General features: G+C 43.8%; 2 protein-coding genes across 2 annotated transcripts; one reads left to right on the top strand and one right to left on the bottom strand.

Moving 5' to 3' along the window:
* Nucleotides 1-4,612: 4,612 nt before the first annotated feature.
* On the bottom strand, nucleotides 4,613-6,019 carry LOC120931340 (extensin-like). Its single transcript, XM_040342677.1, has 2 exons — nucleotides 5,823-6,019; nucleotides 4,613-5,745 (listed from the first exon to the last, which is right to left on the bottom strand). The coding sequence occupies exon 2, from the start codon at nucleotides 5,616-5,618 to the stop codon at nucleotides 4,692-4,694; it is 927 nt and encodes a 308-aa protein (XP_040198611.1). The 5' UTR covers nucleotides 5,619-5,745; nucleotides 5,823-6,019; the 3' UTR covers nucleotides 4,613-4,691.
* Nucleotides 6,020-6,249: 230 nt separating this feature from the next.
* Nucleotides 6,250-6,934, top strand: LOC120931342 (protein ALP1-like). The gene has a single exon (XM_040342678.1). The coding sequence runs from the start codon at nucleotides 6,271-6,273 to the stop codon at nucleotides 6,907-6,909; it is 639 nt and encodes a 212-aa protein (XP_040198612.1). The 5' UTR covers nucleotides 6,250-6,270; the 3' UTR covers nucleotides 6,910-6,934.
* The last annotated feature ends 6,155 nt before the right edge of the window (nucleotides 6,935-13,089 follow it).

Below are 13,089 nucleotides of genomic sequence, written 5' to 3'. Positions count from 1 at the left end.
GTACACTCGGGCAGGCTCGGCTCCTCTCGCGCTCACGTCCTGGACGTACAGGACGTGAGCGCGAGAGGAGCCGAGCCTGCCCGACTATACAAGAGTGTACTGTGCTCGGTATAGGCCGGCGCAGTATTCAAACTCGGTGCGGGGATCGAGCGGGGAGGACGCCGCAGAAGGACGCCGGACCCGACGAAGAGGACACCTGAAGCCGCAGACGGACGCCGGACCCGACGAAGAGGACACCTGAAGCCGCAGACGGACGCCGGACCCGACGAGGCCGCCGATGGACGCCGCGCAAGACACCAAAACTAAGTACAAAAATCTTTTTTCCACAGGAATGCGGGTCAACTTTAGGGGTGCGCGCTATACGCCGGAGCGCGCAATACCCCGATAAATACGGTACTAATCACTTGTCAATCAATATGCATTATGTGTATTTCCAAGTTCAGCATTATAACATTTCCTATAGCTGTGCTCTATAGCCAAACCTTTCATTAATATCTTCTCACTGCTTCTCTGCAGAGTCTTCCTTGGCTTTCATCTTATTTCCCAGACCTTTGCTCCCCAGTAGACTTTTATATTGATGTTCTGTTCCAATTTTTATTTTTTGCTATAAAGCACCAAGGACAAAGCTTACCTGTACTGAAGTGTGTTCCGTGTCCTGCTGCATACTATAGAAATCTACTCCACACCGCATAATTCTTCCTGTACTGCAAGGTTAATGCTTCGAGTGTGAAAGATTTGCACCTCTCACCCACCTCCTCCGTTCATAGAACTTGTATTATTCTTTCCCAGAATAGAGTGTTCACATCAGAGGCTGGTGTCGGGCTTGCACTTAAGGAAAAACCCTTTTTCTCCAGCCATTATCCACACTTGATTATTGCTGTTTTCTTTTGTTAGACTAAATCACTCCAGGTGGAGAGCTGTCAGTTGGCATCTTAGCAGCCTTATTTATTTATTTACTTATTTTTGTGCCTTTTACATGGAATGTGTACATAAAGATGCTTAATGTGTTTTTACATTTTTTTTTCTATGCCATGTCAGTGCCACCTCAATACTGGGCACTTTCACCCCCTTCCTGCCCAAGCCATTTTTTAGCTTTCAGCACTGTCACAATTTTGAATGACAATTGCGAGGTCATGCAACACTTTACCCAAATGAAATTGTAATAATTTTTTCCCCATAAATAGAGCTTTCTTTTGGTGGTATTTGATCACCTCTGCGGTTTTGATTTTTTTCGCTATAAACAAATAAGAGCGAAAATGTTGGGAAAAAAAGCAATATTTTTTTACTTTTTGCTATAATAAATATCCCCAAAAATATAGAAAAAACAAATATTTTTCCTCAGTTTTGGCCAATACGTATTCTTCTACATATTTTTGGTAAAAAAAATCGCAATAAGCATATATTGATTGGTTTGCGCAAAAGTTATAGCGACTACAAAATGGGGGATATATTTATAGCATTTACATTTTTTTTTTTTTTTTACTAGTAATGGTGGCGATCAGCAAATTTTATCGTGACTGCGATATTGTGGCGGACACATCGGACACTTTTCACACTATTTTGGGACCATTCACATTTATACAGCGAACAGTGCTATAAATATGCACTAATTACTGTGTAAATGTGACTGGCAGGGAAGGGGTTAACCACTAGGGGGCAATCAAGGGGTTAAATGTGTACCCTAGGGACTGATTCTAACTGTAGGGGGAGGGGACTGACTGGGGGAGGTGACCGATCTGTGTCCCTATGTACAAGGGACACCGCATCGGTCTCCTCTCCCTGACAGGACATGGATCTCTGTGTTTACACACAGAGATCCACGGTCCTGCTCAGTTACTGGGCAATCGCGGGTGCCCGGTGGACATCGCGGCTGCTGGGCACGCGCGTGGGGTTTCTCAGTAATGCAGCGGGTATGTGCGCCCCCTTGTGGCTCAGCAAGGCGAGGACGTCATATGACGTCCTCCCAGAACTAGAGCATTATCGTGCCGCCATCAATTGACGGCGGGCGGTAGTAAAGTGGTTAATGACTGTGTTATAGGAACACAGATTTTGTTGTGACTTTAGTTCTAATCTTATCATTAATGAAGGAATTCATTGACTTGCATAATATCTGCCAGTGTCATAACCCACACAACAATTCATGGTTTTAATTTTTATAATAACAGCTGCATGACAATCGCATTGCTATGTAAGAGTCCTTCCCTTATTAACTACTTTGTAAAAACGTCATATGGCAGCCAGTCAGGATAACGCAACCACCGCCCGACCGTCATTTTGCTATAGGCTGGGCGGTAAGTGGTTAAATGATAATATGACTAACATTTTTTAACTTTAAGATGTTAAAGAATGTTGGTCATTTTCAGTTATTTAAAAATAAAGTGGCCGCCACTGCTACTAATAATAGATATAATAGCTCTTATCATTGACAGACCTCACTTCCACCACCCAACAAAGCATAGAAAGCTTCTTCCACCATACAATGGCCTAGGTAGGTCACAGATAATATGAGTGACCACACATAAGATGAGAAATCAGAAATCCTCACATATGCCTGGCAGTTATGCAGCTGGCACCACCACCAATAACAATTAAAGCTGAATAGGCAAATGGAAAATTCTGTTCTCTAATAATTAAAATGACGTATGTTCATCTGACAGCAGATTTATTGCTGCTCATTTTTGTAATGCGCTCTTGTATACTTGCAGGGAGGAGAATTTCATTCTATATATACAAAATAAACAAATGATTATGGTCTTCAATGGCTTTTTAAATGTTTTTCTTTATATTTTGGCTACTTTTAATCTGAATTAAAAATATAAATAACATTTTAATGTTTTAGACTAACTGTAAAGTTTTATCTCAATGGAAACCGCTTTTATTCTGTTCTTACAAACTAGAACTCGACTGTTTCTAGGAAACATTCACGTGTGTGTGTGTGTGTGTGTGTGTGTGTGTGTGTGTGTGTTAGGCTGCATTCACACCTAGGCGTTGGCGTTACCAGGCGTTTTTACGCGCGTTTTTTTCGCGCGTTTTTGTGCGCGTTTGCGCGCGTTTGTGCGCGTTTGCGCGCGTTTGAGCAGAGCGACGTCCAGCGTTTTTTGTTTTTTTTTTGACCAATAGTAAAATAGATCACCTCTGTCATCATTTGTTGCTATGTGAAAGGTTTTTTTTTCCTCTTCCTGGGTGATAATTCCTCTTCCGGGTCATCCTTGTGCTTCTGACTCCATTGTGAAAATGAGTGATGACGAGATGGCTTTGTTCATGGCAGCAGCCACTGCTAGCCAATATCTTGTAAACGAGAGGCAGAGAAAAAGGAAGAGGCAACGCAGATTTTGGATACACCCCGTCATTGCTGATCGGGAAGAAAGAGGGCAATTTTGGGTGATGTACCAAGACCTCCGTGACCATGAAGACAAATTTCTGGACTACACCAGAATGTCCATAAAAAGGTTAGTAAAAAATGATCTGGAATCATTTATTTTTTACATTGTACCATTTGGGTTGCCACCTTTTCTTCAAGTCAAACATGTACACTTCTGCGGTGCACAACTATTTTTTTTAATACTATGAACTATACATATATTTTGTTAGTATTTTACATTTCTAATCATATGAATATAATAAAAATAGTCCCCTTTCCATTGCAGTCCACAGAGTTCCCCCTTTACATTAGAGTCCACAGAGTTCCCCCTTTACATTAGAGTCCACAAAGTTCCCCCTTTACATTACAGTGCACAGAGTCCCCCTTTACATTACAGTGCACAGAGTCCCCCTTTACATTACAGTGCACAGAGTCCCCCTTTACATTACAGTGCACAGAATCCCCCTTTACATTACAGTGCACAGAGTCCCCCTTTACATCACAGTCACCCTTTTGCATCTCAACTCCCAGATTTCCCTTTCACTGTATGGGTTAACCAACATAATCTGATTGAAGCGAGACCTCAAGATACTCAGACATAAGGGATGCTCTGTGAACCATGATCTAAGGGGGAAACCGAGATCTCTGATGTACGGAGAGGACTCCAATGTGAGAACTCTGATTTTTCCTAGTGTACTCACCAAGAGGCAGGATAGAGAAAGGGGGTGGGTGCTTCTGTTAGACAGCGATGGAGGGTGAGCTCACTCACCCCTTGGCAGATAGCACATCTCATCCTGGTATATCTGTGGCTGCTGGGTTGTAAGTTTTCATCCCCTGCAGCCATTAACCCTGCCGGAAATCCATATTCTGGTCAGAAAAATCTGTCAGAGTGTCAGGCAGTCTGAAACCCAGACACATGATTCCAAACCCGAACTGTTCTGGCGAATCCCGGAAAGGTGGCAACCCTAGTACCAATCCATTGCCAATTTTAAATTTCATTTTCCTTTACAGCTTTGATGAGTTGCTGGAATTGTTGATCAACAGATTGCAGAGGATGGACACCTACTTCCGCAACTGTATCCCCCCTGTGGAGCGACTTATCATAACACTGAGGTAATTTTTATTTAGCGCTTTGAATGTAATACACTCTATTATATATATATATATATATATATGTGTAATAAAAACCAAACAAAAATTCTGTAGGAACAAAATTATTTTAATATTTTAATCAACCAAAACATTGGGTCTTTTTTTTTTTATTAGGAAAATATACACAAAGTGCACAAATACACAAAATATACAAAAATGTTTTATACATAATCCTTATTTACAATTGCTGTAAATTTGGGGAGGAGTCCTCTTCCCCGTGCGGTGACATGGCGACCGACAGTGCGTGGGCAAAAGGGGGCCAAGTGGAGGTGGTGCTGTCTTCCCCTGACCAATTGGAAGGTGGTGTTGCTTGTGGTGGTGGTGGTGTTCGTGTTGGGGCATTCCTGAAAGTCGATTGTCTCGGTCGATGTGGGTAATGTGATGTAGGTGTAGTCGTTAACGCAGGGTAAGTAGAAGGTGGTGGGTGGTAAGAAGAAAGTGTTGTAGGAGGCAGAGTACTGTATGTGACAGGTGGTGTTGAGAGATGAGGAAAAGGAGAATGAGGGTGGTAAGAAGAAGGTTGTGAATAAGGAAAAGGATTCAGAGAAGTGTGAGTGGAAGGTGTTGGCACAGGAGGTAAATGAGTTAGAGTGGTGGTGAAAGGATGGTGCGCAGAAGTCGGTGGTGGTGTTGGTCGAGGAGGTTGGTCGGAAAGCTGTGGTCCTGTCCAAAGGGTAACGGGTGGTGGGGAGAAATGGGTCGTGGGTGGTGTTGGGACATGCTCGGTCCGTTTATTGGCATATGGGCCATAGGGTGGTGGTGGTTCGGATAAATCGTCAGCGTCTGTCGGGGGTATAAATGTCGAGATGTATCTAGCCGTACAGGACAGCACCACCGCTTGCAGATTTGGGGGAACTTTGTCGATTAGTTCCCCCAGACATTTTGCTACATTTTGCCCATACGATCTATTGCTCATCCGGTCAGACATGTTGGTCATAATGTCCAACATACGATCCAGGGCTGGATCCGGAGCAGGAGCCCTCCTACGCAGAGCACGCGGAGGTCCAATATGCGCAATGTTAACTGGGGGCTGCTCTGCAAGTGGTCTTGTTGCATTAGCATTTGATGCCTCGGAGTGCTGCGGTTCCGGCTCCAGAGTAGCCATCGCTTGATCCCCCGATGCCACGCTCTCTCTGTCCCCTCTCTCTGCCACGCTCTCTCTGTCCCCTCTCTCTGCCACGCTCTCTCTGTCTACTACAGCTGTGGCAGCCTCGTCCCAGCAGCTTTCAGTACTGAAAAAAGAAATCATGTATTCAAAAATAATTTTAAAACATTTGGTTTACCGAGCAAAGTACAGATAATGGTTTACCTCCCCAAATCCAGCACCGGTCTCAGAAACTCCAATTCCTTTGCATGAACGTATTCTCTCACCGAACATGCTCCACTCCCACTTCGGCGCTGCTCCCGCTGTGCCTTCAGCTGGCGAGCGTAGGCGTCCCTTATACTCTTCCATCTGAGTTTTAGAATTTTCACTGTAAAAAATAAAATAAAATAATATATATTATTTTCTTTGTAGGTATCTATCAACTGGACAATCGATTGCAAGTCTGCATTACTCGTTTCGTATTGGAAGATCTACTGCCAGTTATATAATTCGGGACACCTGCAGTGCCATTTGGGAAGTCCTGAAACCCATTGTGTTTAAAAAACCGGCAGCAGAGGACTGGGAAAAAATTTCCCAAGTATTCTGGGAACGCTGTAACTTTCCGAATTGCCTGGGAGCGATCGATGGGAAACACATCAGAATTGTTAAGCCCATGGCTAGTGGGAGCCAGTATTTCAATTATAAGAAATACTTTTCATTCGTCTTAATGGCTGTGGCTGATGCCAATTATTGCTTTACCTACATTGACATTGGTTCCTATGGAAGTAGTGCAGACTCTGCGATTTTTGGGAACTCCTCTTTTGGGCAATTACTTCGAACAGATGGTCTGGACCTTCCACAAAATAGTCCACTCCCGGGCACAAACGGCCCTCCCCTACCAAGTGTCTTTGTGGGTGATGAGGCTTTTGCTCTGAACACACACCTACTTCGGCCTTATTCAGGACATAATCTGAACGAAGACAAACGCATATTCAACTACCGGCTTAGCAGAGCACGCCGCGTAGTTGAGTGTGCTTTTGGAATTTTGGCGAACAAGTGGAGGGTTCTCCACACACCAATTGTGCTCAACATGCAAAATGCCATTAGTGCTGTAGAAGCGGCGTGTGCCTTGCACAATTTTGTCAGGCAGCGCGATGGTCTAGATTACGAGGAGCCAGTCCATGAGACTCTGGAAAGAGCTCATTGGACTGGTGTACGTGGGAACACACAGGGGACACATGTCCGTGAACAGTATGCCGCATACTTTGTCTCTCCTGAAGGGCAGGTCCCTTGGCAGCTCAATTCCATTTAATTTATTGAACTTTTCAGCTTTTGACACGCTTATTTTGTGAAATATATTCTTTACTATGCTGTTTTGTGGAAAAAAAATAAAAAATGATTCATGTTTTAAGAAGTCTCATTCTAATTTTATTTTGATACAGTTTTATCATTGGGTTCAATAGCCCTATGATATTGTGTGCCATTTTATATTAGTGACATTCTATCTATTGTAAACTTAGTTTATGTATTTATTCTGTGGTCTAATAAAGGGCCTGTAAGTGACCGCCTAGACGTGGGTTGGGGGTCCGATCAGGACCCCCAGGGTACATCCGGGGGTTAAGTGGCTCTATATGTGTCCCCCTGCGTGTGACTTTCTCCTCCTGTGTAAACACAGGAAGAGGGAAGTGATGACACTGACACCAGTACACGTAGGCACAATCCCCTTTTGGATCTCCAATCCACTCCCCCATCCCCTTGTCACAGTATCAATGAATGCAGTGAACATATATTTACTGATCACTGCAGGCAGAGTGTAGGTCCTGTGTAGCCCCCGTCCCCACCTGACGCTGTAGTCGCTAGGTCGATTGAATTTTTTAATATTTTTAGATTAAAGATGTGTAAAATAATATTTTTTTTGAAAAATGTCACTAAATTTTTGGATTATTAAAAATCACAGAGGGGATCAAATATCACCATTAATAAGCTCTATTTGTGGGAAGAAGAGAACGCAATTTATGTTTCTAAGCCATGTCGCATGACCGCACAATAGTCATATTTGTAAAGACACATTTTTAAACTTAACAGCATATTGGTACGGTAATAAATGCCTACTGTAACGACAAACAATCATTCCATTATTTCATTAGTGGCATTTTGTATTTCTGTTATGTTTTTTGATAGAGTTTACCTTTGCTATCATGGGACTTATTTATCCGTGCCCAGTTCTCATAGATTTGGCTCCCAATAGAACACCAAGCGTCCCAACGGGTGGTCCTCATTTTGTAGCCCGGTGCCCTGCTGTCATAAAGACAGGGGTGCTCCTTCACCATCCTGATGAAATTTTCAGGCTCCAGCATCGAAAGGGTTCGATCAAATTCGGCCTCCATTGAGAAAAATGTGACTTTTCTTTATTGTAAGTAAAGTAAAATGGTGATTTCACAAGTTCCTGTAAAAAAATATGTCATTTCCTGTTTTGTTTTGGAGCTGTATGGGCGTCAAAACGCGCGTAAAAACGCGCATAAAAACGCTTGCTGTCGCGCGATACGCTCAATTCGCGCGTTTCCCATTACTTTCTATGGTAAAAAAAAACGCGCGGAAACGCCTATGTCGCGCGCTTCGCGCGACAAAAAAAGGTCCGGGACTAGTTTGAGCTTCGCGCGACAGGCGTTCAGGCGTTCAGGCGTTCAGGTGTGAACAGGCACCATAGGAAACAATGTTAAATCTGCCCTCCCGCGTTCGTGAGCAGTGCGTTTCAGGCGTAAAAACGCCTAGGTGTGAATGGGGCCTTATTCTCATTGAGCAGTTTCATTAGTGGCTCTCGCAGGCGCAGTCCATATAAATGCCTTACATAGTGACTCAGTTTATCATTTGCTCCACTTGGTTTTACAACAATTTCCTGACCTGTTTGACTCGTATATTTCTGCCTAATTACCTGTTCACAATTTACTTACATTGGACATTTGCTCTTATTCAAGTTATTCCCAGTTTATATTCCATACTATTCCAGGACCTTCTCTCCAGCTCACTGGGGTTGGTTTACTAAAGGCAAATCCACTTTGCACTGCAAGTGCACTTGGAGGTGCAGTCACTGTAGATCCGAGGGGAGGATCTGAAATGAGGGGAAGCTCTGCTTCCCCTCATTTCAATCCAATCATGTACAAGCAAAAATGCATTTTTTTTTCCTTGCATGCTCCCCTCAGATCTACAGCGACTGCAGTTCCAAGTGCACTTGTAGTGTAAAGTGGATTTGCCTTTAGTAAATACCGTATTTATCGGCGTATACCGCGCAACTTTTTTGCCCTGAAAATCAGGGCAAAATCGTGGGTGCGCGATATACGCCGATACCCGCTTTCCCGCGCAGAGTTTGAATACTGCGCCGGCATATACCGAGCGCAGTACACGTGTATAGTCGGGCAGGCTCGGCTCCTCTCGCCCTCACGTCCTGGACGTACAGGACGTGAGAGTAGCCGAGCATGCACGACTATACACGAGTGTACTGCGTTCGGTATATGCCGGCGCAGTATTAAAACTCGGCGCGGGGATCGAGGGGGGAGGACGCTGGACCCGACGAGGCCGCCGATGGACGCCGCGCAAGACACCAAAACTAAGTACTAAAATGTTTTTTTTACAGGAATGTCGGGTCCACTTTAGGGGTGCGCGCTATACGCCGGAGCGCGCAATATCCCGATAAATACGGTAAACCCCATTGTCTCTTTTGATGGCCCAATTTCCACTTGTTCTTTATTTCTTCTCTGCTTGCACTAACATGCAATGCCAGCTTAAAGGATTAGTTCACTGTCCCAAAAAAAAATGCCTATGTAGGTAAGGGATGTGTATAGATGAACACAAACCGAGCAGCTTTGACCAAGGTTGAATAATGTCCTTGCTACAGGCATAGTCTATTTACATACCACCTGATGCTAGGAAGTTGCTACAGCCTCATGCACACTACTCAGTTTTTTTTTCCGTTCAACCAGCTGGGCTAAATGGGAAAAACTCAGGTTGGAGCCTCTGTACTAACAATCCAATGTTGGTACACAATCTCCCCTGCTGTGCTACTTTGTCCTGAAAGAGGAACGACCCAACCTGCCAGAACACTTCAGTCAGCGCTCTCAGCCATTGGCTGAAAGTGGTGAATGCAAGACGGTCGGCAGACCTTTTTTTTGGTCATGACCCTGGCTAGCGTCTGTCGGACTGGCCACCGTACACACGAGCTGAATGTCAGACGGTTTCTATTGAACTGGCCGATACAGCCTGACATTCGGCTCTTGTTTACTAGGCTTTAGACACTCCTGTCATCAAAGAAGTTTTATAATAGTAATCACTTGCTTCCCTCATTCAAGGTAGCCTGAAAAGTCTAACCTCATGCATCCTTGTGACAGGTCAGGGACTCCTCCTGGTAGTAAAGGCTGGATCAGGAAGACGGCACTATAGCCAACACCAAAAAAAAGTTTAATTTATCATTCATTACAGGTATCTTTTATGTGTGTATTATTTTTCAATGTTTGCTTTATGTAATATAGGGAATGGTACAAAGTTTGATGCTTTCCAACTGCTTGTAAATCACTTTGTGGGGCAGCACAGTGGCTTACTGGTTATCACTTCTGTTTAGCAGCACTTGGGTCATTGGGTCGAATCCCAACTATGGCACTAGCTGCACAGAGGTCACACGCTCTCCCTGTGCCTATGTGGGTTTCCCCTGGGTACTCGGGTTTCCCTTCACAATCCAAAGACATGCTGGTAGGTCAGTTGGCTCATGTCTGAATTATGTGTGAATGTGAGTTAGGGACCTTAGATTGTAAGCTCCTTGGGGGCAGGGACTGATGTGAATGTGCCATCTATATCTATATAATCTCATCACACAAAAGGGAGTACACCCCTCACATTTTTGTAAATATTTTATATCTTTATAACACTGAAGAAATGCCACTTTGCTACAATGTAAAGTAGTGAGTGTACAGCTTGTATAACTGTAAATTTGTTGTCCCCTCAAAATAACTCAACACTCAGCTATTAATGTCTAAATCGCCAGCAACAAAGTGAGTACACCCCTAAGTGAAAATGTCCAAATTGGGCCCAAAGTGTCACTATTTTGTGTGGCCACCATTATTTTCCAGCACTGCCTTAACCCTCTTGGGCATGGAGTTCACAGGTTGCCACTGGAGTCTGCTTCCACTCCTCCTTGACGACATTGCATAGCTGGTGGATGTTAGAGACCTTGCGCTCCTCCACCTTCCATTAGAGGATGCCCCACAGACGCTCAATAGGGTTTAGGTCTGGAGATATGCTTGGCCAGTCCATCACCTTTACCCTCAGCTTCTTTAGCAAGGCAGTGGTCATCTTGGAGGTGTGTTTGGGGTCGTTACCATGTTGGAATACTGCCCTGCGCCCCAGTCTCTGAAGGGAGGGGATCACGCGCTACTTCAGTATGTCACAGTACATGTTGGCATTCATGGTTCCCTCAATGAACTGTAGCTCCCCAGTGCCGACAGCACTCATGCAGCCCCAGACCATGACACTCTCACCACCATGCTTGACTGTAGGCAAGACATCCTTGTCTTTGTGCTCCTCACCTGATTGCTGTCGCACACGCTTGACACCATCTGAACCAAATAAGTTTATCTTGGCCTATTCGACCACAGGACATGGTTCCAGTAATCCATGTCCTTAAGCCTCGTACACACGATTGGATTTTCCGACAGGAATTGTGTGTTGACAGCCTGTTGGTGGAAAATAGTTTGTACGCTCTATTGGACAATTGTTGTCGGATTTTCGGCGGACACATGTTGGATGGCAGGCTTTAAAATTTTCCGTGGACAACTGTCTGTTGTTGGATTTTCCAATCGTGTGTGCACAAGTCGATCGGACAAAAGTCCAAAGTACAAACACACATGCTCGGAATCAATGCTCACCAAACACATTAGCAGAAGGTTCCCAAAGGGTGGCGCTAAAGAGCTGAAAAACAACGTAGTACGTCACTATGTTCGTGTTTGTTGGCCGACAATTGTGTGCCGTTTTGTATGCAAGACAAAATCCAGGAACACGCCCTTCGGACAAAAGTCTGATGCTTTGTCTGTGGAAAATCTGATCGTGTGTACAAGGCTTTAGTCTGCTTGTCTTCAGCAATGTGTTTGTGGGCTTTCTTGTGCATCATCTTTAGAAGAGGCTTCCTTCTGGGATGACAGCCATGCAGACCAATTTGATGCAGTGTGCGGCATATGGTCTGGGCACTGATAGGCTGACCCCCACCCCTTCAACCTCTGCAGCAATGCTGGCAGCACTCATACGTCTATTTTCCAAAGACAACCTCTAGCTATGAAGCTTGGCACACGCACTCAACTTCTTTGGTCGACCATGGTGAGGCCTGTTCCAAGTGGAACTTGTCCTATTAAACCTCTGTATGGTCTTGGACACCGTGCTGCAGCTCAGTTTCAGGATTTTGCCAATCTTTATATAGCCTAGGCCATCTTTATGTAGAGCAACAATTATTATTTTTTCGGATCCTCCGAGTTCTTTGCCATGAGGTGCCATGTTGAACTTCCAGTGACCAGTATGAGAAAGTGAAAGTGATCACACCAAATTTTACACACCTGCTCCCCATTCACACCTGAGACCTTGTAACACTGAGTCACATGACACCGGGGAGGAAAAATGGCTAATTGGGCCCAATTTGGACATTTTAACTTTGGGGTGTACTCACTTTTGTTGCCAACAGTTCAGACATTAATGGCTGTGTGTTGAGTTATTTTGAGGGGACAGCAAATGTACACTGTTATACAAGCTGTACACTCGCTACTTTACATTGTAGCAAAGTTTAATTTCTTCAGTGTTGTCACATGAAAAGATGCAGTTTAATAAAATATTAACAAAAAAGTGAGGGGTGTACTCACTTTTGTGAGTTACTGTATATTATATGTAAAGTGCTGTGTAAATTGATGCCACTATATAAGCACATGAAATAAATAAATACTAAAAACTGATGTCTAAAGAAGGGTTCTGCAATCACACTTAAGTTATGGGATTGCCAGTCTGCCATCGCCAGGGTAAATGCTGTGCTGCATTGACTTTATAACGCAAAAATAAACTCTCTTAAACAATGTTAATGACATGTGATGTGCTTTATTTTAAATACTTCTAATCTTCTGTCTCTGCACGAGCTGCTGAAGCCAACTTGTCTAGCCAGTAGGTAGCACTTCTAAAATGGATTAGGAGGCGCGGTATATAACACATTCTAATAGGATTGTTTTACAATCTTAAGTAATCTGCAGCGATTAAAAATAAAGAACATTCTCAGTATGATCCCTTTGTAGAAAGCTATGAATAAACTTGAAGATTAGAATCATTCTTTGCAATGCCTTAAAGAATGGAGTTTTCTTTAATGTATTTTGTTCTCACAAGTTTAATGTGAAGTCCGTGGGTCTATAAACCAAACTTGTACAGTGTCTCTGTGGACATCATTAACGGCTTGTTTTGCAGCATGTTAAAGCGGGGG

Source organism: Rana temporaria, chromosome 3, assembly GCF_905171775.1.
Source record: "Rana temporaria chromosome 3, aRanTem1.1, whole genome shotgun sequence".
NCBI classification, from domain to species: domain Eukaryota; kingdom Metazoa; phylum Chordata; class Amphibia; order Anura; family Ranidae; genus Rana; species Rana temporaria.
The sequence above is the reverse complement of the archived record's forward strand: the minus strand, read 5'-3'. Positions and strand labels throughout refer to the sequence as shown.

What these genes read in the sequence shown, in the direction of transcription:
- LOC120931340 (XM_040342677.1), bottom strand. Translation starts at nt 5,618, where the DNA reads ATGGCTACTCTGGAGCCGGAACCGCAGCACTCCGAGGCATCAAATGCT.
- LOC120931342 (XM_040342678.1), top strand. Translation starts at nt 6,271, where the DNA reads ATGGCTAGTGGGAGCCAGTATTTCAATTATAAGAAATACTTTTCATTC.